The following is a 25,137-nucleotide window of genomic DNA, read 5'->3' as shown; positions in this document are numbered from 1 at the left end:
AAAGAAGATCATATCGTCCGCTATCCTCTTTCCAGCAGCCTTCTGTCCCTCGGCCTTCCATGTCTGCTTCTGCTCCTGAATCATGCAGGTTGACCAAGTCAGGCTGACTGAACAGGAACGTGACCACTGTCATACATGGAGACTCTGCTTCTATTGTGGTGCTGCTGGATATCTCCCCCATTCCTGTCGTTGGGAGATTCACAGAGACAGCGGTTCTGGATTCCGGATCATTAGTGAACTTACTGCAACAAGACCTAGTGGACTGTCATCAAAATCCTGTTCGATGCTTGCAGAGACTTCTGATGGTATCATCCATTGATGAAAGGGCTCTATCTGAGTCCATACAATTTTATTACTGAACCTGTAAAATTACAGGTGGGAGCTCTTCATACTGAGACTTCCATGACTCTATGCACATGAACCTGTTCTTGATTAGAGGTCTAGAGATGTGCTTCATTGGGAACAGTCCTGCCTTGGACGGTGGCTTTTCTCTGTACAACTGGCTCGGTCAACTATGGTACCACCAAATCTCCAGGGTTTTGCATGGTTGACTGAGACGTTACCTCCACACAGGCCGTATGATTGCCCTATTGACCTGGTTCCTGGTTCTTCGCCTCCCCGTGGTTGTATTTATCCTCTGTCACCAGCAGAGACACAAACCACGTTTGAGTACATTAAAGAAAATCTTGATTTATCCAAAAATCGTCCTCTCCGGCTGGCACTGGCTTCTTCTTTGTGAAGAAAAAGATGGTTCTCTCCAGTCATGCATCGATTATAGGGATCTCAAAAGGATCATGGTCAAGAACAAATACCCTATTTCCCTTATTCCTGAGTTGTTTGACCACCTAAGAGGAGCTAAAATCCTCTCCAAATTCCTGCTGCTGGCATTCCCCTCCTGGCTCAGAGTCCCTTGTGTGCATATAGGGTGTGTGCAGACGTGTCTCTCCTTATATGAGGCAGCACGCACATGCCCTCTATCTTCCCCAGCCTATGGCTGGTCTGCAGGATATAGTTAAATGTGCCTCCTTCTACAGGAACCGCTTGAGCAACTTGGTCACTAGCTGATCTTGCTCTATTGTGTGAAGGTGTTTAGTATGATTCTGCTTTACTGTGTGCTGGATCCTGCTTCTTGTTTAAACTGACTTTGTCTATTTGCTGCCTGCTCCTTACCTAGGACTATAGGACTACATTCACAGCCATTGCCTCATTGCTGCCTGCTTTGACCTTGGGCTTAGTACCCTGACTACGCTTCCATCTGATCAGCCTCTGGCCTGCCAGCACCCTCTGGGTGTCCCATACCACCTGGGGGTCAGTCCAGGGGGTCCACACTCAGGTCCGGATTCCCTCGTGTCTTAACCCCCCTCGGAGGTGGCACCTGGAGAAAGTTTGTCCTCACCATCAGAGGTATTGTGAAGAATGAGAGGTGTACTTAGACATCGCTCTCTGAGGGAGTTGGTGGTTTTACACCGACTGAACATAACATCCTAGAAGTTTGCAGTTTGTTTTTGGCAGATTTGGTATGCACATTTAAAGAAATATATGATTTATAAATGATTTAACTGAACCATTCTCTATTAAATTAGGTAAAGTTAGATCAAAGGATATTGCCCATTTATTTTCCATACCCTCGATAATACAGTATAGTAGCAAATGTTAGGTATGCCACAGATTGAATAGGTAGCAAGTCTTAATTCACCAATTTTTCAGTGGATAAGGCTTTAGGTAGTTCTACAAGCTATTGATTTATTGGGTGTATTTAGTTTTTCAAACATGGCTTTTCCATTTTGCCGTCATTTTTGTTGAATAAATAATGATACTGTGTAATTTGTCATGTGATGATCATCTAAGGCAGGCATCCTCAAACTGTTGCCCTCCAGCTGTTGCAAAACTACAACTCCCAGCATTCCCGAACAGCCTACAGGTATTAGCCTACAGCAGGGCATTGTGGGAGTTGTAGTTTTACAACAGCTGGAGGGCCGCAGTTTGAGGATGCCTGATCTAAGGTTATATTTACCTAATTTTAAGACCTTGTAAGGACACATATTTTTTGAATTATGTCCTTATACGTAAAATTAGAATTCAATGAGTATGTAATTTGTCTTCTTATGACTATATATTAACCAGATCCTGAGATTGTTTCCCTCGCAATTCAGGATTCACCTGTTGGAGTGATTAGGTGTTAGAGCCAAATTGCAACTCTTACCGACTCACCAGATCTGTGGCGGTCCTGCCCACTATTGGTGCAGAAAATGGGAGTGGTAGTGCCCTGTTGAGATGTGCGACAGGGTGTACTGCCCCAAGTCGTTGCTTCCTAGGGGTTGGTGCAGTAGAAAGGTGATTTAAAGACAGACCATGAGTTAAAGAATAAAACTCTCTTTACTCAGTACAAAAGATAACTTGTATTAAATTCAGCAGTAGTTGGTACAAATTGCGATTTCAGTCTTCAGATGATGAGATATGGTGCCTGGAAAATTAGCAGTTTAATGACACTTCTGATGTGCTATTTTGCTGATTTCTCACACCTTTGAACTTCGGGCTAACAGCTATAAACTGTCACTTGTGGATATAGGTGTCCATTGTGAAATGCAGGCTTGGCATTGGTCTAGCCTGGACATTGTTTAAGCGATGGGTGTCTGAACTGTTATGCATCACCTACAGCAGAGTATTTTAAGCTATGGCTTGCTGGTCACTGTAGCTTTTCAGGTTTCCTGGTATTCTTGCTGTCTCTCTAGAGCAGTGGTCTCACAAGAGAGTTTGATCTGAAGTTAGTCCTTAAAACCCTAGGAGTAGAAGCAATTTGACATGCTTCCTTTCTTCTCACTAGCTAGAACTCTCCTCCTGTCAGGAAGCAGGATAAGCCCACTCACTCCAAGAGGGGATGAACAGAGTGGTTAATCCTATCCCTGCCAGCCATACCACATCTGCTGGTGTACATACATAACATATATAACAGAAGAAAACAACTGCAGATACCTCCAGGTCTGGGGTATAGCACTTATGCATCCACATAATAAACTGTGTTTATTCCATTGAATACATAGCAGAGTGACATGATAATTGCAGGAGCCAGGCAACGGTCAAGTCAAGTCACGTAGGTTCCCTCCCTTGTTCACTGAGGCCCCCTCACCTATGAAGCTGCAGTTTGTAAAGGAGCCAGAGCTCTGGCCCCAGTCATAGGAGGTCTTGCCTTCGCAGCAAGGAGTCTTCTGATGGGCTACAGATTTCCGACGTTGAAGTTCTCCTCTGAGAGGAGGAAAAAAGAAAAGGAGGAAGAGAAGTTTAAGAAAATCCTCTGGGGAGGTAGGTAGTGCTGGGATTGTTGTGTGAGTAACCGTTTTTCAGTTATGCAGCTAAATGCTAGAGAAATACTTATTTAGTGAGTAGAAGAGAGCCCTCTGTATTATGTGGCTTAGGGGTTAGTGGATCCTGTGTGTTGTGAGTTGGGAAGGATGAATGGGTCCTGTCCTGTATGTTGTGAGTTGGGGGAGGGGTGAATGGTCCCTGTGTATTGTGACTGGGGGAGGGGTGATTGGGTCCTATCCTGTGTGTTGTGAGTGAGGAGGGGTGAATGGGTTCAGTGAGTTGTGAGTGTCAGGGGGGTGAATGGGTTCAGTGAGTTGTGAGTGTCAGGGGGGTGAATGGGGGACAGGCATATGTACTATGTTATAAGTTGTACCTATAACTATAAGTACCGTATGCGCTATACCGATCGTAACTGTTGCTATTATGTCTGGTCATATGTTTTTTGTACAGTATGTGTTGTGCACATCGGCACATAAATGTACTGTATATATGTTTATGTCTGCATATTAGAGATACCTAAAGGTTCCGTACAACCAGACTTAGGCTTGTTTCACATATGCAGATCTGGCAGGTTGTTCCAGCTGGGAACAGTCTGTCAGATCAGTCCCTGCCCAGGCACAACTGTGCACCGCTGGAATTCCGTCCGGCCTCATTCACTATAATGGGGGCAGGTAGAGATCTGGCCGCAAACTGGCAAATATGCCGAGGAGTGTCTGGACAAATACTGCTGGATCTTTATGCACCAAAGCGGCAGTGCTGGAGCAGCAGGGGGATTTACCGGGTGACTACTGCATCATTTATTGTCTTATCCTATTCTTCCTCCTCTCCCCCTTGAACAAAATATTCCCTGTCCTAGAAACCACCTTTCATTCTTTTTTTATCCTTAAAAAAGGACCTGTGTCCCTGAACATGAAAAACCAGACTCAACTGTCCGCAGTCCCACCGCTGCTCCTTTCTCCTTTCTCCTTTCAGGAAGCTGCTGAATTATGTGACCACTGTGGCCAATTACACACCTCATCAGTCACTGAGGCCTGTGGTTGGCAGCAGAAGTCACAGGACCCAGCCACTGTTCCATCGCAAGAAGGTAGAATAGGCAGTGAGACAAATGCAACATCAGTGTAAAATAAAGGGGAAGTGACCTGTGATGTGATCGGAAATCGGTGCCATTTCGGCAGAGTAAATACAGTAATATTTTTTTGATAGGCGAGTGTCATCTTGTTGATGAGAAAATAGTTACTTTATCCAAGATATGTACTGTAACTCTGACCTCATTTGTGGAGTCAGGAAGGAATTTATTTATTTTTCCTGTGAAGCAAAATTGACCACAGTCAACCAGTGGATTTGGATTTGCTTTAACCACTTGACTTTTTTTTGCCTGAATCCATCTTCGGCTCTGGGAAAAGCACTTAACCCTAAGGATACTGGAGTTTTTTTTTTTGTTTTGGTGTTTTCATTTTTCTTCCTTGTCTTCCTAGGCTATAACTTTTTTATTTTTCCATTCACATATCCATATGAGGGCTTGTCAAGTTGTACTTTCTATTGCCATTTATTATTGCATACAATGTAGTGGGAAGCAGGAATAAAATTCCAAATGGGGTGGAATTGGAAAAAAATGCAATTCCTCCACAGTTTTACAGGTATTGTTCCTACAGCATTTCCTTTGCGGCATTTCAGTATGATTACAATGATACCACATATGTATATATGTATACATTTTCCATGTTTAAATACAGAAAAAAATAATTAAAACTTTAAAAAAAAAATCTTTTTTTTCATCACTATTTTCTGACTCCCATAACTTATTTTTAGTTATGTCTACTGAGCTGTGCACAAGCTCATTTTTTTGCAGGATGATCTGTACTATGTATTGATACCATTTTGGAGTATGTGTCTTTTTGATCACATTTTATAAAATTTCTTTGGGTAAGAAATTTGGTGAGTTCACTAAAAGAGTTCAAGAGGGGCCTGGATGTATTTCTGGAGTGTAATAATATTACAGGCTATAGCTACTAGAGAGGGGTCGTTGGTCCAGGGAGTTATTCTGATTGGAGTCGGGAAGGAATTTTTTTTCCTCTTAATTGGGGAAAACTGGCTTCTACCTCACAGGTTTTTTTTTTTTGCCTTCCTCTGGATCAACTTTCAGGATAACAGGCCAAACTGGATGGACAGATTTCTTTTTTAGGCCTTATAAACTATTTTACTATGTTAAGAGAAGCTATGAAAAATGGTGAATCAGCCATTTTGATACTTTTTTCCCTTTTCTCCATTTGCCATATTAGAAAAATATTTTTATATTTTAATAGTACGGGCGTTTTTAGATGTGGTGATGCCTATGATGTTGATTTTTTTTTGTATTTATGTATTTTAATATTTTTTTAAATATTTTTTTACTTTAATTTTTTGTAGCCCCTCTAGGAGTCTTCAATGTCCAATAGTTTGTTTTTTTAAGACTTTTACTAAACTCCCATAGGAGCATAGTAAAATATCTAATTGCTGATCTCCTACATTGGCCTGCCACCTGCTGGCCAACATAGGAACTGCAGCATATTAAAACTAATGACTGGGTTTTTAACCATTTAGATGCCATAGTCACGCTTGACCACGGGATCTAAAGGCTTTAATGACTGCGATTGGCATTATTGCCAGTCACACACATTACCCGCGGGCCTCTGCTGTTTAAAACAGCAGAGACCAGTTGGCGCCATGTTTAACAGCAGAGACCAAGCGGGCGCCATGTTTAAAAACCCTAACCAGCGCCTTAGTGAATGGGTTGAAGGAAATTTGTCATCAGAAAATGACCTATTGTTTAAATCATGTTTTCATGTTTAACCCTTTCATGACCAAGGGTCATTGATGCCCCAGTGTCCAGGTCAAAATTTACAAATCTGACATGCTTTGGAACACTTTTACTTATCCACGCCATTCTGAGATTGTTTTCTCGTGACACATTGTACTTCATGATAGTCATATATTTGAGTCAATATATTTCACCTTTATTTATGAAAAAATCCCAAATTTACCAAAAATTTTGAAAAATTCACAATTTTCCAAATTTCAATTTCTCTGCTTCTAAAACAGAAAGTCATACCTAATAAAATATTTATTACTTAACATTCCCCACATGTCTACTTTATGTTTGCATCATTTTGGAAATGTCATTTTATTTTTTTAGGACGTTAGATGGCTTAGAAGTTTAAAAGCCATTCTTACAATTTTTAAGAAAATTTCCAAAACCCACTTTTTAAGGACCAGTTCAGGTCTGAAGTCCCTTTGTGGGGCTTACATAGTGGATACCCCCATAAATGACCCCATTGTAGAAACTACACCCCTCAAGTTACTCAAAACTGATTTTAAAAACTTTGTTAACCCTTTAGGCGTTCCACAAGAATTAAAGGAAAATGGAGATGAAATTTCTAAATTTCACTTTTTTGGCAGATTTTCCATTTTATAATTTTTTTTTCTTTAACACATTGAGAGTTAACAGCCAAACAAAACTCAATATTTATTACCCTGATTCCGCGGTTTACAGAAACACCCCACATGTGGTCGTAAACTGCTGTACGGGCACACGGCAGGGCGCAGAAGGAAAGGAATGCCATACGGTTTTTGGAAGGTAGATTGTGCTGGATTGGTTTTCTGAACGCCATATGTTTTTATTTTTGTGCCGATCGTCTTGTGCAGGGGCTCGTTTTTTGCAGAAAGTGTTGAGGTTTTTATTGGTACCATTTTTGGGTACATAGGATTTTTTGATCATTCATTATTACACTTTATGGGGCAAGGTGACCCAAAAATTGGCTGTTTTGGAACAATTTTCATTTATTTATTTATTTTTACAGCGTTCATCTGAGGAGTTAGGTCATGTGATAGTTTTATAGAGAAGATCGTTACGGACGTGGCAATACCTAATATGTATACTTTTTCTTATTTATTTAAGTTTTACACAATAATAGCATTTTTGAAACCCAAAAAATGATGTTTTAGTGTCTTTATAGCCATAGCTTTTTTATTTTTTGGGCGATTGTCTTAAATAGGGTATCATTTTTTGCGGGACGAGGTGACGGTTTGATTGGTACTATTTTGGGGGTCATAAGCCTTTTTGATCGCTTGCTGTTGCACTTTTTGTGATGTAAGGTGACAAAAATAGCTTTTTGGGCACTGTTTTTTTAATTTTATTTTTATGGTGTTTATCGGACGGGGTCTATCATGTGATATATTTATAGAGATGGTCGTTACGGACGCGGTGAAACCTAATATGTGTATTTTATTTTTTCATTTTTTTATAGGAAAAGGCAATTTTCTTTTTTCTAATTTTACATTTTTATTTATTTATTTTTACTTTTATTATTTTCACTTTTTTTTATCAGTTCCCTCTTGGATCTTGAAGATCCAGTGGGGCTGATAGTTGTACTATACTTTGCAATGCTCTTGCATTCCAAAGTATAGTACTTCCAGATTGCCTGTAGGTGGCAGCACTGGACGCCTTTGCCATGGCAACCGGACGCTTTTGCAAAGCGTCCGGTTGCCATGGCAACCATCGGGTGCTGCAATCACAGCGCTGCAGCCCCGATGGTGGAGAGAGGGAGCTCCCTCCCTCTGTTAACCCCATGGATGCCGCAACCGCGGCATCTATAGGGGTTACAGGAGAGTGTCCGCATAGAGCTGACACTCTCTGCTGATGGCGGCGGCTCAGTAATGGAGCCGCCGCCATCGCACACAGCAGGGGGATCGGGGGGGGCGGGGCAGCGCTGGAAAGGGGTTCGGGAGGCTGCCCACAATATCGAGGAAGGCTGGGGCAGGAGGGGCGGCTAGAAAATTAATGCAGGGGGCGGACCGCATGCCATCAGCGCAGGAGAGGGGCACAGATCGTCGGGGCACAGAGGGGCACTAAGGGCTTGGAGGGGCACAGATCGGGGGGGCATGAGGAACACTATCGGCTTTCAGGCTCTGATCTGCAGAGCGCAGATCAGAGCCTGAAACCGGCATTTTAACACTGCTGCGATCCGATTGGTTAGTCTGCACAGACTAACCAATCGGATCGATTGCCGGCAAGGGGCCACTCTGATTTGCCCCTTGCTGGCATTACTGGCCTGTATGCTGTCCGTGACAGCACCAGGGCAGGGGCAGAAGCTTTAATCCAAGCGCTTTGCAGCGCTTGGATTAAAGAGCTGGCTTGACGTCTATACACGTGGTAGCTGCACGGGGCATGTGCAGCTATCACGTATATATACAGATTGCAGTCGTGAAAGGGTTAACATATTTTTTAAGACTTTTTGATCTTATTTTTATATCTATGTTGAAACAAAAACCATAAGATTCTGCAGTTTTCCCTCTGGCCACTAAGTCTAATAACAGGCGCCACTTCTTGGTCTGTACAGATCACTTTATTGCATTTCCCTGTTTATCTATACACAGAAGTGATATCATTACAGGCAGGATTACAATGATGGATAAGACAGGATCTACCATTCACAATAGATGATTGTCAAAGGTTATGTATTTTTCCCTTGTACAATGACCACCGCACAGGTCACAGAGCATGCCTAGAAAACTCTCCCATAGAAATCAATGAGGTCCCCTCCTGACCATTGTGTCTATGGATCATGGGGCTGTCGTAAAGCAATGTTTTTTAAATGCTGTTATGAACAGCTCAGGCAAGAAGGCCGCCGCCATAATTATTTTCAGGAAATAAAATAAAAAAAATCTACAATCATAAAATAAAATCAGATTAGAAAAAAAAAAAAGATGTGCACTACTATCTGGTTTTAACTGGCAGAAAACATTCTTGGTGACATATTACCTTTAACTGTTCTGCCGGAGCTATGGGGAAGGAAGTCTACTTTAGCTGCTCATATCTCCTGATTGGTAGCAGCTATAGACATGAGCTTGGTCTTGTTTTAAAGGGTTTCATACAAGACCAAAATGACAGCATTAGCACAACAGAAGCAGGTGATAATACTGTTACAAATCAAGTCGGAAATAAATGCAGTAAAACCTGCTTTTACTTTCACTTTTAGTATATACAAACTGAAAAGAATGGCGTGGTATTAAACAGGCAGGAAGTGCTCAAACCCACATGCAGTCGTGCATATATATAGGGGAGCAAATCCTGCACTTGTGGCCTGTTGCTAATGACGATCCCCAGCAAAAATGCATACAATGGAGGATGCCCGCAGCGAACCACAAGTACCACAATAGACATCCTACACAAGATAGCAATTATGTGGATGTTATAATCAATGTAACAATTTAACAAAATAACAAAGACAGGTGCACTCTGCGGTCTTACTAAACCCTCAAACTGATTTTAAAATTGAGAGATTAGCCAACATGTCCTACATAATGGTTATTGATTATCACATCCACATAATTGCTATCTTGTGTAGGATGTCTATTGTGGTACTGGTGGTTCGCTGCGGGCATCCTCCATTGTATGCATTTTTGCTGGGGATCGTCATTAGCAACAGGCCACAAGTGCAGTATCTGCTCCCCTATATATATGCACAACTGCATGTGGGTTTGAGCACTTCCTGCCTGTTTAATACCACGCCATTCTTTTCAGTTTGTATATATTGAGATTCCTGGAGGTGTATAAACTCCAATTTAAATGTGCCTGTTTTCCATCTACAGGCTACATTTAGGTGCACCTGTGAGGCCTGGGCCAAATCAGCCAGTCTTAAGTGGGACTCGCAGACTCCTCCCTCCTCCAATTGCTAGCATGGTTACATGCTGGAGGTAACTGGCGAGTTGTTTGTGAGTCGGCCTCATGCTCCTGTAATTTGCCCACTGGCCCCTGGTATTGCCCACATGGCACAGGTAAGTGAGTGTTAGGTCCCGAGCTACCTGAGAAACCTTGGCGCGGTGCTCGGGCTCAGACATGTCCTACACCATAGGACATGTTGGCTAATCTCTCAATTTTAAAATCAGTTTGAGTGTTTAGTAAGACCGCAGAGTGCACCTGTCTTTGTTATTTTGTTACTTTCACTTTTAGCTACAATCACTGCATCTCCATTTGTAACAGTACTATCTTCCAATGTATTGAAGATAATGCTGTGATTTTGATATCTCTGCTACCTATCCAGAGATATGAGCAGTTAAAGCTAACACCCACCCCACACACACACACACACACACACACATCTTGAGTCTGGAGGAGGAGGGAGGCAGTTTAGAGAGCTGATAGCCTGAAGGAGAAGAAAAAAATAATAATATACAGTTGCAAGAAAAAGTATATGAACCCTTTGGAATGATATGGATTTCTACACAAATTGGTCATAAAATGTGATCTGATTTTCATCTAAGTCACAACAATAGACAATCACAGTCTGCTTAAACTAATAACACACAAAGAATTAAATGTTACCATGTTTTTATTGCTGCCAAAGGAGGTTCAACCAGTTATTAAATCCAAGGGTTCACATAGTTTTTCCACCTGCACTGTGAATGTTTACATGGTGTGTGCAATAAAAACATGGTAACATTTAATTCTTTGTGTGTTATTAGTTTAAGCAGACTGTGATTGTCTATTGTTGTGACTTAGATGAAAATCAGATCACATTTTATGACCAATTTGTGCAGAAATCCATATCATTCCAAAGGGTTCACATACTTTTTCTTGCAACTGTATGTATAGAAATGTTTGATTATTATCATGGTAGTGACCGACATAATAAAGTTATGTTATTTTTTTCCACACAGTGAACACAGTAAATGAATTCCACAAAATTCTCCCCTAAAAATAAATTAACATTATTTAATACACTATGTATACCCCAAAATGGTTTCTATAAAACCTACAATTAATCCAACAAAATAATTTTTTTTTAAAGTTATGACTGCTGGAACATGAAGGGGGGAAAATGTTACTGGTCTTGAAGGCAAAAATTACTTATATCATTAAGGGGTTAAGAATGCAATTGTGTCCCCTGAGTTGTGTGCCAACAAGATTTACTTCAGACACATTAAAAATATACAATAAAAAAGTGAAATTTTTGGGAGGGCTTTTCCAATTTTAATCAGGAGGTTAAATTAAATATTTATGATGTAAAAAAACAAACATTTTTATTAAAAAAAAATCCTAAGTAACTATGTTTATTTGTTTAATATAAATTTTTATGCAATATTGATTTTTATTTTTTTCCAGGAAATTATATTGATAATTTGAGTTCAATTTTCTATGAGCATCTTGCAAGATCACTGCAGCATTCTTTGTGCGGAGATTTAACATTAGGAAGATGGGGCAACTATTCTTCGGGTGACTGTTTTATTCTAACTTCAGACTATTTAAATGCATTTGTCCACTTGATTGAAACTGGAAATGGATTTGTTACATTTCAGCTAAGAGGACTCGAATTTAAAGGTGAGTTGTAAGCTTTGCTACAACTTGTTAATGGTAAATTTTGCAAATATAGCATTTGAAAACACTTTTTGAAAAAAAACCTCCAAGCGCTTCAGCATTCAAAGTTTTTTAAAAGATGCTAGAAACACCATAAAAATGCTTACTAATTATCAAAAATACCAGTAGCATAGACATCCTTTGTATGTCCAAATTTTTATATTTCCCATTAAGTTTCAGTTAATATCTGGCACTAAAGCAAAAAGACATCACTGAAAACGCAAAAGTGCACAAAAACCTATGTGTGACCCCACCCTCAGGGGGTCTCATACTATTTGTTTCAGAAAAATACATAATTTTTTGGTTGACATTTTTTTGCAGCAAAAAATGCCACAGCCAGATGTTGCATGCTGGTCAATATGCCAATATGAAATCATAAAACGCCCTACAAACACATATTTTTTGTAGTGACTGTCTGCTGTTATTATTTGCTACTTCAGCACTTTTTTGTAATTGCACTGTTATTTGCATTGTGTGTTTCTTTTCATAGGCCTCTTTCACACGAGCATATTTGCAATCCATGTATAGAGTATATTTTGTGTACTGGAATTCAGTGTAAATGAATAGGGCTATTTACAGGGGCATATATTTTTCCTTCAGTTCTTGAAATATGCAGCATGTCCTAGTTTTGTATTTGCTTCTAAATACACCCATTATAGTCTAAGGGAGTGCACCAAATATGCAGGAAGGAAAGAATACGCATGTAAGAGCTCATGCACACAGCCGTAAGTGTTTTGTGGTCCGCAAATTCCAGATCCACAAAACCCAGACCCTAGCCAAGCGCATACCACCATTTTTAACGTCTGTAAAAATGTCCTATCCTTTTCCGCAAAATGGACAAAAATAGGACTTGTGGATGCAGACTGCTGCCCGCATGTAAATGGGTCCGCATCCAATCAGCATCTAAAACTACGGCCATGTGCATGAGCCCTAAATCTGGTTGAATTACTGAAGCTATACTGATGGGATGGTATATCATCCGGAATCCATGTTTATTCTGGATCCAGAACATGGACATATTTCAATACACTCATGTGAAAGAGGTCATAGAATTCAATACGGGAAAAAAAATTCTTAAAAAAACACTTTGTGATTAGAAAACATCCTGTATAATTGTATGCAATTTTTGTCATGTTACATGTTTTTTTTTACAAGGATAGGCAAGATCTGTTACGTATTTTGTGGCAGAAACTGCAGTGCTATTTGATGCATTTATTTATTTGAATGGAGATAAACTGCAAGTAAATTCCAACCACAGTTTCCAGTGGCATTCGTCCAGACAGTGCACCAAAAAAGGAACATCCTTTCTTGGCACGGACTCGTTTATAAACCGCAGCTACAATTTACTGCCCCTGCAGAGCCAAGTACAATGCAGCACAAAATACTACTCCAGCATAACAAAATACCACAGTGCAGCATAATATACTGACCTAGCAGAAGTTCTACTTATTGTGCTACATTGTGGTATTTGGTTCTTGTGGGGTAGTATTTTGTCTGCATTGTGGTATTTGGTTCTGCTGGAGTGGTATTTTGTGCTTATGGTATTTGGTCCTGGGGGAGTAATTTGTGCTGAACTGTGGCATTTGGTTTTACTGGGGCAGTGTACTGTGCTGTACTGTGTTATTGGGGTCTTCCGCAGACCAGGGCCGTCTTTAATATTGATTGGACCCTGGACAAGAATTTACTTGGGCCCCCTGGATCCCGCCTTCCCACACCTTAAAAAAAAGCGAAAATCGTATACTCACCTGTTTCCTTTCACTGGCGCTCACTAGCTGCTGGTACGGCGAGGGATGGTGCAAAGCAGACGCGCACACCTCACCGCGTCCTGGCACAGGCGGGCGTGATGACATCATCACGCCTGCCTGCGCTGAGATTTCACTACCAAATAGACCTCAGGCCTGTAGTCTATGACAAGTCTTGTCGCCATCTGCAAATTTTAAGGCACATTGGCGACCATTTTGCTCGCCATCTGGAGCGCTGTATTGCATCAGTGACATGAACACTCTCCACATATAATGATATATTACATCAGTGACATCACCGCTCTCCACATATAATGTTATATTACATCAGTGACATCACCGCTCTCCACATATAAGTGATATTTTACATCAGTGACATTACCGCTGTCCACATATAGGCGATATATTACATCAGTGACATCACCGCTCTCCACATATAATGTTATATTACATCAGTGACATCACCGCTCTCCACATATAAGTGATACTTTACATCAGTGACATGAACACTCTCCACATATAAGTGATATATTACATCAGTGACATTACCGCTGTCCACATATAGGCGATATATTACATCAGTGACATCACCGCTCTCCACATATATGTGATGAGCGGTGATGTCACTGATGTAATATATTACTTACCGGTATATGTGGACAGCAATGATGTCACTGATGTAATATATTACTTATGTGTGGAGAGTGGTGATGTCACTGATGTAATATATCACTTATAAGTAATATATTACATCAGTGACATCACCGCTGTCCATATATAGGTGATATATTACATCTGTGACATCACCGCTCTCCACATATAAGAGGCATATTACATCAGTGACGTCATCCTTTGGCGCTGGGGTGCGCAGCCAGGGCCGGCCTTACGTGTTCAGGTGCCCTGTGCGAGCTAACCTTGTGGTAGTGTTACCTGCAGTCCTATGTAAAACCACAGATAACACTAGTGCTAAAAATTGTAGTAGTGTTACCTGCAGTCCTATGTAAAACCACAGATAACACTAGTGCTAAATAATGTAGTAGTGTTACCTGCAGTCCTATGTAAAACCACAGATAACACTAGTGTAGATCATGTGGAAGTGTTACCTTCGTCCTTAGTGTGCCTCCCTGTGTCTATCGCACGGACTCCATGCTGGCGCTGCCTCCTCTTCCATCTTCTTCCTCTTGTCCCGCACAGAACGTTCTGAAGCAGCTGCGTCAAGACATAGGAACACTGTGGGCATGGTGATACACACAGGGAGAGACACACACACACAGGGACGGACACACACACACACACACACACAGGGACGGACACACACACACACAGGGACGGACACACACACACACAGGGACGGACACACACACACACAGGGACGGACACACACACACACAGGGACGGACACACACAGGGACGGACACACACACACACACAGGGACGGACACACACACACACAGGGACGGACACACACACACAGGGACGGACACACACACTGGCACACTCAACATCAGCAGCAAGGAGTTAAAGTCCAACCCTTAATGCCCCCAAGATCCCTGGGGGGGGGGGGGGGGTTTGATGTAGTAGCAGGAAAGCACACACTGTCCCCCTGTCCTATATGAGCCCCCCCTGTCCTATATGAGCCCCCCCCCTGTCCTATATGAGCCCCCCCGTCTGTCCTATATGAGCCCCCCCCTCCCCTGTCCTATATGAGCCCCCCTGTCCTATATGAGCCCCCCCTGTCTTATATGAGCCCCCCTGTCTTATATGAGCCCCCCCTGTCCTATATGAGCCCCCCTGTCCTATATGAGCCCCCCCGTCCTATATGAGCCCCCCCCTGTCCTATATGAGCCCCCCCCTGTCCTATATGAGCCCCCCCCCGTCCTATATGAGCCCCCCCCCCGTCCTATATGAGCCCCCCCCCCCGTCCTATATGAGCCCCCCCCCGTCCTATATGAGCCCCCCCCCGTCCTATATGAGCCCCCCCCTGTCCTATATGAGCCCCCCCTCCCCTGTCCTATATGAGGCCCCCCCCCTCCCCTGGCTACCAAATACCTGTAAGTTCAGTTGCTTGGCTGGCTCAGGCTGTCTGTTGTGGCTGCCGGCTGGGGCTCCGCCTCCTTCTTCTCTCAGCCTGTGCGGCAGCTGCATCACGCTCCAGCAGCCACTGGTCTGCTCTGTTAAAAAGACAGGCAGGCCAGGCAGCAGAGCGGAGCGCAGAGCGGAGCGCAGAGCGGAGCGCAGAGCGGCCCCGGGCCCCGCCCCCTCCTCACTCTCTCTTTCTATAGTCCGGACCATGACTTTGTTATGTTACATGGCCGGCGGGCGGCGGCGGCAACAAAATATAGGGGGCCCAAGTAAAATCCAAGTAAAATGCTGCTTGGGCCCCCCAGGAGCAACTGGGCCCGGGGCAGCTGCCCCTTTTGCCCTGCGGTAAAGACGGCCCTGCCGCAGACCCAAATACCAAAGTGCAGAACAATCTACAGCCCCAGCAGCACAAAATACCTCCTAAGAACCTGCTCCTCAGTGGTGGCTAGCTGAAGCTGCCACTTTTTCTTCTTCTCTTCTAGTTGTCTAGTTGTCTCCTAGAGAGGGCTGATGTCATGTACTTACTGATCTGTGCTCCCATGGCGGGGCACAGTGTAGTGATGTCATTAACCCCAGGCTGCTTCCAGGGCCTTGTCTCATGTTGCCATCATGCATCCCAGGGACCAATTAGATCCAGCACTGGTTACAAGCCGTGCAGACGTCAGGGCTGGGTCACATGGGATCCAACGCAGTTACCTGGGCGTGATGGCATCAAGTGGTTTCTGCATCGGAGGTGCTCATTTAGCAAGTGGGGTATTTAAACAGGCTTCTGCCTTGGTGTTTCTCTGACCCTCACTAGCATTGATCCAACTGATCTTCTGACCTAGCTTCTATTCCAGACTTTGTATTGTGCATTCTGATTTGGCTTCTGCTTTACTGGTTTTGACCCAGGTTTGGTATTTACTCTGCTCCTCTGAACCAGTATTCCTGACCTCAGCATCTTACCTGACCATGTCTTAACTTTTTGTACTCTGACATGACCTCTACTGTTTTGACTCGTTTAGCTTGACTACTGCTTCTGGTATTCTGTGTGGCATCTGTTTTCTGTGCCTCATAGCCTTTGTATACCCCTGGTGCCTGTCTGTCACTACGTTTATTGCTTTCTCCACAACTTTATCCCTTTTAAGCCCCAGCACTTAACTAAGCAGGGACTTCCATCCAGTTGTGGTCTGCCGTTTAGGGACGGTCGTGCAAGTAGGTAGGGACAGTGGTACAGGAGGTTTCTAGTGTCCACTGCTCTCTACCTGTGACAGCTGAGAATGTAAGATGGCAGCCATACCAACAGCATGCTGCCTCATCTTTCAGCACTAGCAAACATAAATAAATAAAAATGTAGTGGTTCTCTCTGTCCTAAACCCAAAATGCTGTGAAATCTGTTTTTATCAAAATTCAGCATGTTGTATGTTTTTCAGATCTGATTATAACAGAAGTTCATACAAAAGTAAAACAAAGAGTGGGTTCCCTGAAGGCAGTGGCCGCAACCATGCCCACCATCAGTGTACAATGGCTGTACAAATTTTCAACTTAATGGAGTCTTTTCCTTCACATTAGTGCGGTCATTGGCTGCCATGGGTGGGTGGGGTTTTGGCCACCTCACAAAAACCCAACAGAAAAAACCCTGTTTATAAGGCCTAGGTCACACTTCAGTGATTTGGTCAGTGTTTATTCAGTGAATTCTATCAGTACTTGTGAGCGAAAACCACAATTTTTGAGTCAAAAACACAGAACAGGTGCAAATCTTTCCATTATAAGTATCTTATCTATGTGTAACACAGTGGCGGATCCAGAGCCTGGTCTCGGGAGATGCACTTCCCCGGGCAATAGGAAATTATGGGGGCCCTGTGTCCCCGCCTACCCTAATGCCACACCCACACACAGCCCCACCCATATATCGCACCCATACCTCTTACATCCAGTGACGTCTCCATTGATGTAGATGTTCTCTTTCTTCATCTTCTCCATTCAGACCAGACCACCATAATGATTTCTTTCAGCCATATCTCATCTCTGCAGAGTTTGACAGACAGACAGACATCTTAGTTTCCTACTTTTCCTCCCACCTTCTCAACATCCCATTATGCACCCCCAATACTGAGGCTGTGCCCCCCAAAACTATACTGTAGAAACAGATAAACACCCTGAAAACACTAGTTACACACAGATGGCGCCCCTTCAATAATTATTGGAACACAATGCCCTAAAAAATAACTGCACCCAGCAAATAGTGCCCATGACACTAATAGAGTAACCATAATGTCCCGCAAAAAACACTGTGCTAAGCTGATACTGTGCCAGGGTGCCCCAACAGTAATAGTGCTCCCCACAATCCCAACAATAGTAATAATTCTGTGCCAGAGTGCACTTAGTAGTAATAGTGCTCCTACAGTGCCCCCAACAGTAATTGTGTCCCAGAAGTAATATAATGCTTCCATAGTCTCCTAGTTGTATTAAAGCCCCCCTTATAATGTGCTCCAGTACAAAAAATGCTCCGGTGCGTGGCAGTAGAGTAAATTTTCCCCGAGTGCCCTCATGTAATCCAATGACCCGTACTGTATGCCACTACAAAAAACACTTAGTTCCCCCCAGTTGAGCTAAGGTGCCCAAAGTGCCCCTATAATTTGTGCCAGTATAAAATACTCCTATATAGTGCCCCCAGAAGATGCCCCCATAGTGCTCCTCCCCGTCCTATATAGTGCCCCCAGAAGATGCCCCCATAGTGCTCCTCCCCGTCCTATATAGGGCCCCCATTAGATGCCCTCATAGTGCTCCTTCCCCCCATTCTCCATAGTGCTCCCCCCCATAATGTGCCAGTATATAAGGCCCCACCCCCCTTCTTGCCATACTGTACAAAAAATAATTAAAACAATAAACACTTATACTTACCTCCATGACACTGCGATGCGATGCAGGCCTCTTCCGGCCTGTGTCCCGCCCTGTACGGCTCAGGCGGTGCGATGACGTCATCGTGCCGCCTGCACTGGCCTCTGATAGGCTACAGGCCTAGTGCCTTTAGCCTATCAGAGGAACGGGCAAGGGAGACGCCTCTCCCCTGCTCCTCTGCACCATTCATCTGTATCGCTGTCCTGAGGTCGGCGATACAGATGAATATGGAGATTAGCGCTTCCACAATTGTCCCGTTGCCCCTCCCCCCTGGATCCGCCAATGGTGTAACATCCTCTACTGGTTTTGGCTCACAATCACTGAAATCACTGATCAAGCACTGACCAAATTACTGAAATGAAAACTAGGCCTAAGTCAGGTATCCTTTATGTGTTTTTATACAATAAGACTTGTGGAAGGAGGCTTAGAGATTTTTCCTGTGAAGCAGTACAATAGTGCACCACATCTGCATTAAAAAACACATCAAAAGAGCAAGTTAGTTCATGGAGAGTTGCTGTGGCTCTCCGTACATTATTTTCACCTAAATAGTTTTCATATGATTTTTGTTTTGCAGGAACAGTTTTTAATTAACTCAGCTCTCAAATGATGAAAACGTATAGATCTCAAATGTATCAAACCCTCAAATTATGTTGCACAGTGCACAAATATTATATTATATTGTACATCTAATGTGAAACTGTATCCAAACAAATGGTACACAGTGCCTAAATTCACTGAACCGTACTAATTAACCTCTTCCAGACACAGTCATTTCTCACCTTCATGACCAGGCCCATTTTTGCAAATTACAATTTTCAAGAAAATTTCTAAAAAATTACTTTTTTTAAGGCCAAATTCAGTTTTGAAGTGATTTTCACGGGCTTACACAGTAGAAACCACCTATAAATGACTGCATTTTAGAAACTACATACCTCAATTGTGAAAACGGATTTTCAAGCGAATTTGAGGTGAAATTTTGAAACTTTATTTTTTGTGCTGATTTTCCATTTTAATCAATTTAATCAATCAAGGGTAACAGCAAAACAAAGCTCAATATTTATTACCCCGATTCTGAAGTTTACAGAAACACCCCACATGTGGTCATAAACTGCTGAATGGGCACACCGCAGGGCTCTGAAGGGAAGGGGCATATGGTTTCTGGAGACCAGATTTAGCTGAAATGGTTTTTGGGTACCATGTTGCATTTGAAGAGACCCTAAGGTACCCCTTCAGTAGAAACACCCCATAAGTGATCCGATTTTGAAAACTATACCCTTCTAGGAACTAGTTTCCTAGAACAATTGGCTGTGAATATGAAACATTTAATTTCTTCTAATAAAATATTGATTTTGCCCCAAATTTTTTGTTTTCACAAAGGGTAACAGGAGAAAAAGCACCCTAAAGTTTAAGTATTTTTTCCTGAAAAAGGCAACAACCCATATGTGGTCGTAAACTTCTGTATAGGCACATGACCGGGCTCAGAAAGGAAGGAATGCCATTTCGCTTTTGCACTGAATGGTTTTTGGGAGCCATGTTGCATTTGAAGAGACCCTAAGGTACCCCTTCAGTAGAAACACCCCATAAGTGATCCGATTTTGAAAACTATACCCTTCTAGGAACTAGTTTCCTAGAACAATTGGCTGTGAATATGAAACATTTAATTTCTTCTAATAAAATATTGATTTTGCCCCAAATTTTTTGTTTTCACAAAGGGTAACAGGAGAAAAAGCACCCTAAAGTTTAAGTATTTTTTCCTGAAAAAGGCAACAACCCATATGTGGTCGTAAACTTCTGTATAGGCACATGACCGGGCTCAGAAAGGAAGGAATGCCATTTCGCTTTTGCACTGAATGGTTTTTGGGAGCCATGATGCATTTGAAGAGACCCTGAGGTACCACTGTAATGGAAACTTCGAAAAAAAATAACTGCATTTGGGAAACTACACAAAGAGTTTATTGAGGAGTGTAGTGAGTACTTTGACCTATACTTTTCCTATGTAACCTTTACAGTTTTGGAATGTATTGGATAACACTGACAGCATTATGTCAGAGTTATCTAATACTTTCCAGACCTTGAAGGGTTATATAGCATCATAAATCAATATAATGCTATGTGACCCCGGCAGTTCTGGAAGTTCAGGACAGGTGCTGCGCTGCGAGTCCGGAGCATGACACTCGCTCGTCTGCGAGCGGCCTTAACCCCTTAAGGACCGGGCCATTTTTCACCTTAAGGACCAGACTGATTTTTGCAAATGTGTCACTTTATGTGGTGATAACTTTAAAACCCTTTTACTTATCCAAGCCATGACAATGGTAAATTTGAATCAAAATATTTCATTAACATTTTTTAAGAAATACAAAATTTAGCAAAAATTTGGAAAAATGTGCAAATTTTTCTGCTTTTAAAATAGATAGTGATACCTAATAAATTAGTTATTACTTTATATTTCCCATATATTTACTTCATGTTTGGATCATTTTGTGAATGACATTTCATTTTTTGGAGACTTTAAAAGGCTTAGGGGGGGGCGTGGCCGGATGCCGAGAGGAGAGGACGCATAGTGTGTGAGCTCCGGTTGTGGAGCCTCGATAACGGCTCAAAGCGGCACAACTACAGCAAATATATTTCATACTTACCTACCCCAGGACAGCCCTCGATACAGCAGCCCTGCCGATGATGACCAGGGGACGGAAGAAGGGTTCACAGCCTCAGAAGATGACGGCGTTTTTTCACCCAGCTCCTGGGACTTCTCAAGATGGCGCCGGTTCCCGCCACACAGAGGGAGAGCCCTGTACATCTCCAGCAGCGGCACCCATCCAGCGATCTTCTGGATCTCCCTCCTCAGCAGGATCCGGTTCTCCACCACCACAGGAACCTAAAAAACAAAAAAGGGTGAGTGAGCAACAGCCATACAGTCCTCCCCTTAATACTTACCCTGCTTCACCAGGCATAGATCCTGGACTAACAGTTACCACAATGCAGGACATGCTGGCAGATCTAAAAAGATCCATACATGGTGACTTTAAAGAAACAATCTCTGTTATTCATGCAGACATAGTCGCCATAGGGGATAGAACAGCACATTTGGAAGAAAAAATGGAGGAATTTGTCACTGCACATAACTCGCTAGTAGATAATCATAATGCGGTTGAAGATGACATAGCCACCATGAAACTTAAAATTGCTGATCTGGAGGATCGCTCCAGAAGAAACAACATAAGATTCAGAAGCATTCCTGAAAGCGTTCTGGACTCTCAATTACAAGATTTTATTGCGGATCTTATAATGTCATATTTACCAGACACCCCAGGGTCAGAGCTAATCATAGACCGTGTTCACCGGGTTCCTAAACCCAAAGCCTTATCAGCCTCTATTCCCAGAGACGTTTTAGCTAGAATCCATTTCTATCACCTAAAGGATTCCCTGATGAGAGAAGCCCAAAAAAAGAGACCAGACATTCCTGAAAGATTTTGCAATGTTCTCCTATTCACAGACCTCTCACCAGCAACGCTGAGTAGAAGACGTGAATTTCAACCGTACACCAAAGCACTAAGGGATAACAATATTCCTTATAAATGGGGCTTCCCTGTTAAGCTGATTGTAAGATATCAAAACTCATCAATTGTACTAGTCTCTCCTCAGGAAGCGTCAAATGCCTTTGCCAAATGGAACATTACCGTGCCACTAGAGGGCGCCAAAGACAAAGACAAAGACAAAGTAATGAACTCTTCACCTTACAGACCTGCCTCGGACAGAAGCCAACTGAACCTGACTCCAGAATGGTCCAAAGTAGGAAGAAATCCTCCATGAGTTCTATCCTGGACAATATCCATATTATATTAAGTATACTTTCATGCTATACTATTTCAACGGGGCTCCACACCCGTTGCTCTACCTCCCAGAACACATATCCCATCTCTGTGTTCACATTCTCTAATCCACTGTTTACCTAACGTCTCCTATACTAAGTGAGATACATCACAATTTGTGGTCATTGTTAGACCATTGTTATGTTATTGTTATTTAATATTTACCTTATTTTTTATGTTTTAATTTATTGTTTTACAAGGTTACATAAAAAGGGTCTATACCTTCATCCTCAAATATCCGAACCTAAAGGTACAATGCTACGACCCCCACAATCAAAACACGGTAACACTTGGGTACTTTACTATGTTATTCACACATTACTGGTTAATCAATTCAGATTAGGAACTCTAGCATGCTTTCTTAGAGTTCAAGATGGCCAATAAAGGCATAAAAATATTTTCTGCAAATGTTAATGGTCTCAATAATCCCTTTAAGCGTTCAACTTGTTGGACTGAGGTGAGGAAACAGAGAGCTGATATCATCTGTATTCAGGAATCCCATCTTAATGAGGAAGACTCATACAGATTTTCTCATCCCTCCTTTCCGCATATTTTCTTCTCTCCAGCCTCAAAAAAAAGAAAAGGTGTGATTATAGGTTTCAAGAACTCTGTTGCTTTCCATTGTCATGACACAATAATAGATGAAGAAGGTAGATATATTATCATAATATGTGACATAAACAATACTAGATACACAATAGTTAACCTGTATGCCCCTAATGCTGACCAGATAAATTTTATCAAACGCATCATCAAATTAGCTCAGGATTCTAAGAAAGGATCCTTACTGATCTGCGGTGATTTTAATATGTGCCCTGACTCCTCAATGGACAGACTCCCTTCCCCTATCTTGTCTCCCAAAAACTCACAACTCAGAGATTTCATATTTCAGGAAGGACTCCTAGATATCTGGAGGGTACACCATGCCAATGAAAAAGATTTTACTTTTTTCTCACACCCACATAACACTTATTCTAGAATAGACCTCTTTCTCTCAGATAAATGGCTACTTCAAAAAGTAATAGAGGTAACGATTTCTAATATAACGTGGTCTGACCATGCATTCATCTCCCTTACACTAGATGACACATATAGCAATAAAATATACTCCCCGTGGAGACTTAACAATTCTTTACTCCAAAGTGGCTCTATACGCACAGACGTAGAATTCTCATTAAAGGAATATTTTAAGATGAATGACAATAATCTGGTATCAGATATTACAATATGGAGTGCGCACAAGGCATTTATAAGAGGTGTATTGCTAAAACATGCAGCTATTCAAAAGAAAAAAAGAAGGGAAATCTTAGATAAATTACTAGCGGACATTAATGTTCTAGAAAATTCCTCTAAGATGTCTCTGGATCCAAAAATCATTAACAAACTAAAAACTGCTAGACATCATTTATACCTTCACCTTCATGAAAAACACGAATTCCACCTTCGAAAATTAAAATCAGACCATTACTCTCAAGGCAACAAAGCATCAAAAATCTTAGCGAACAGAATTAAAAAAAGAGAAGCCAAATCAAGAATCCCCTTCTTATACAACAGCCAGAACCAAAAAGTGTATAACCCCAAACACATAGCAGAAGAATTTGCAAAATACTATGAAAACCTATATAATTTGGAAAAATCAGCTGACACAGTCCAACCAACGCCTGAATATATTAATGACTTTCTCAAAGATATTTCTCTTCCGTCCATATCCTCATCCCAAAACCAAGCCCTTAACGCTAAAATCACACATCTAGAAATAACTGAAACAATCCAATCCCTCAAAAACAATAAGTCCCCAGGTCCTGATGGACTCACAAACGAATACTATAAAAATTTCTCCCACATTCTAAGCCCCTTCCTGAACAGATCCTTCAATTTGATAGCAGAGCAAAATTCAATCCCCAAAGACATGTTAAATGCAATGATAATAACCCTCCCAAAACCTGGTAAACCTGCTGATAAACCGGCTAACTTCAGACCAATATCACTATTAAACTCTGATGTAAAGATTTTTGCAAAAATTTTAGCAAAGAGATTATCCAGCATTTTGCCTTCCCTTATAGTCAATGATCAAATTGGGTTTGTTCCCAACAGACAATCCTCAGATGGTACTAGGAGATTTATAGATCTTCTAGATGTAGCATATTCCTCCCGAACGCCTTCTCTGCTCCTTTCCTTGGACGCGGAGAAGGCGTTCGATAGAATACATTGGAAATACATCCAGGCTACTTTGGAAAAGTTCGGATTTAGGGATTTCTTTTTATCTGCAGTAATGGCACTATATTCTAACCCAACCGCATCTATATACTCATCTAGTTTTTTGTCTACTCCATTCAATATAAAGAATGGAACCAGACAAGGATGTCCTATGTCACCCTTGATATTCGCCCTGGCAATGGAACCCTTTGCGGAGCACATTAGATCCTCATCTCTCATTAAGGGGTTAACAGTGGGTAACTCAGACCACCGCATTGGCCTTTTTGCTGACGATGTACTAATACTGACATCAAATCCAACAACTGCTTTAAGCGCAATTAATGATATTATATCCAATTTTGGCAAAGCGTCCTTCTACAAAGTCAATATCAATAAATCTCAAATCCTTGATATGGGTCTTTCTCAATCTACCAAACGCTCAATCTCCAACTTGTATAAATACCCCTGGGCTGAGGAATCACTGACATACTTAGGCATCCAGCTTACCTTCCCTACTAGCAAATTATTTAAAGTAAATTTTTGGCCTTTATACAATAAAATTAACGACTCCTTAAATAATCTAAGAACAGATTCACTTTCCTGGCTAGGAAGAATTGCTGCAATAAAAATGGTAATCCTACCCAAAATCATCTATTTGTTCCGCAATATTCCA

General features: G+C 41.9%; 1 protein-coding gene across 1 annotated transcript in view; it reads left to right on the top strand.

Annotated features, from left to right (window-relative positions):
- LOC120999265 (pecanex-like protein 2) overlaps positions 1-25,137 on the top strand; it is a 535,756-nt gene that overhangs the window by 229,096 nt on the left and 281,523 nt on the right. The window contains exon 8 of the mRNA XM_040430137.1: positions 11,444-11,659. Coding sequence (XP_040286071.1) covers positions 11,444-11,659 — 216 coding nt within the window. The remainder of the gene's footprint in view (positions 1-11,443; positions 11,660-25,137) is intronic.

Source organism: Bufo bufo, chromosome 4 (assembly GCF_905171765.1).
Source record: "Bufo bufo chromosome 4, aBufBuf1.1, whole genome shotgun sequence".
Lineage (NCBI taxonomy): Eukaryota > Metazoa > Chordata > Amphibia > Anura > Bufonidae > Bufo > Bufo bufo.
Note: the sequence above shows the minus strand (reverse complement) of the source record. Positions and strands in the feature narration are given on the sequence as shown.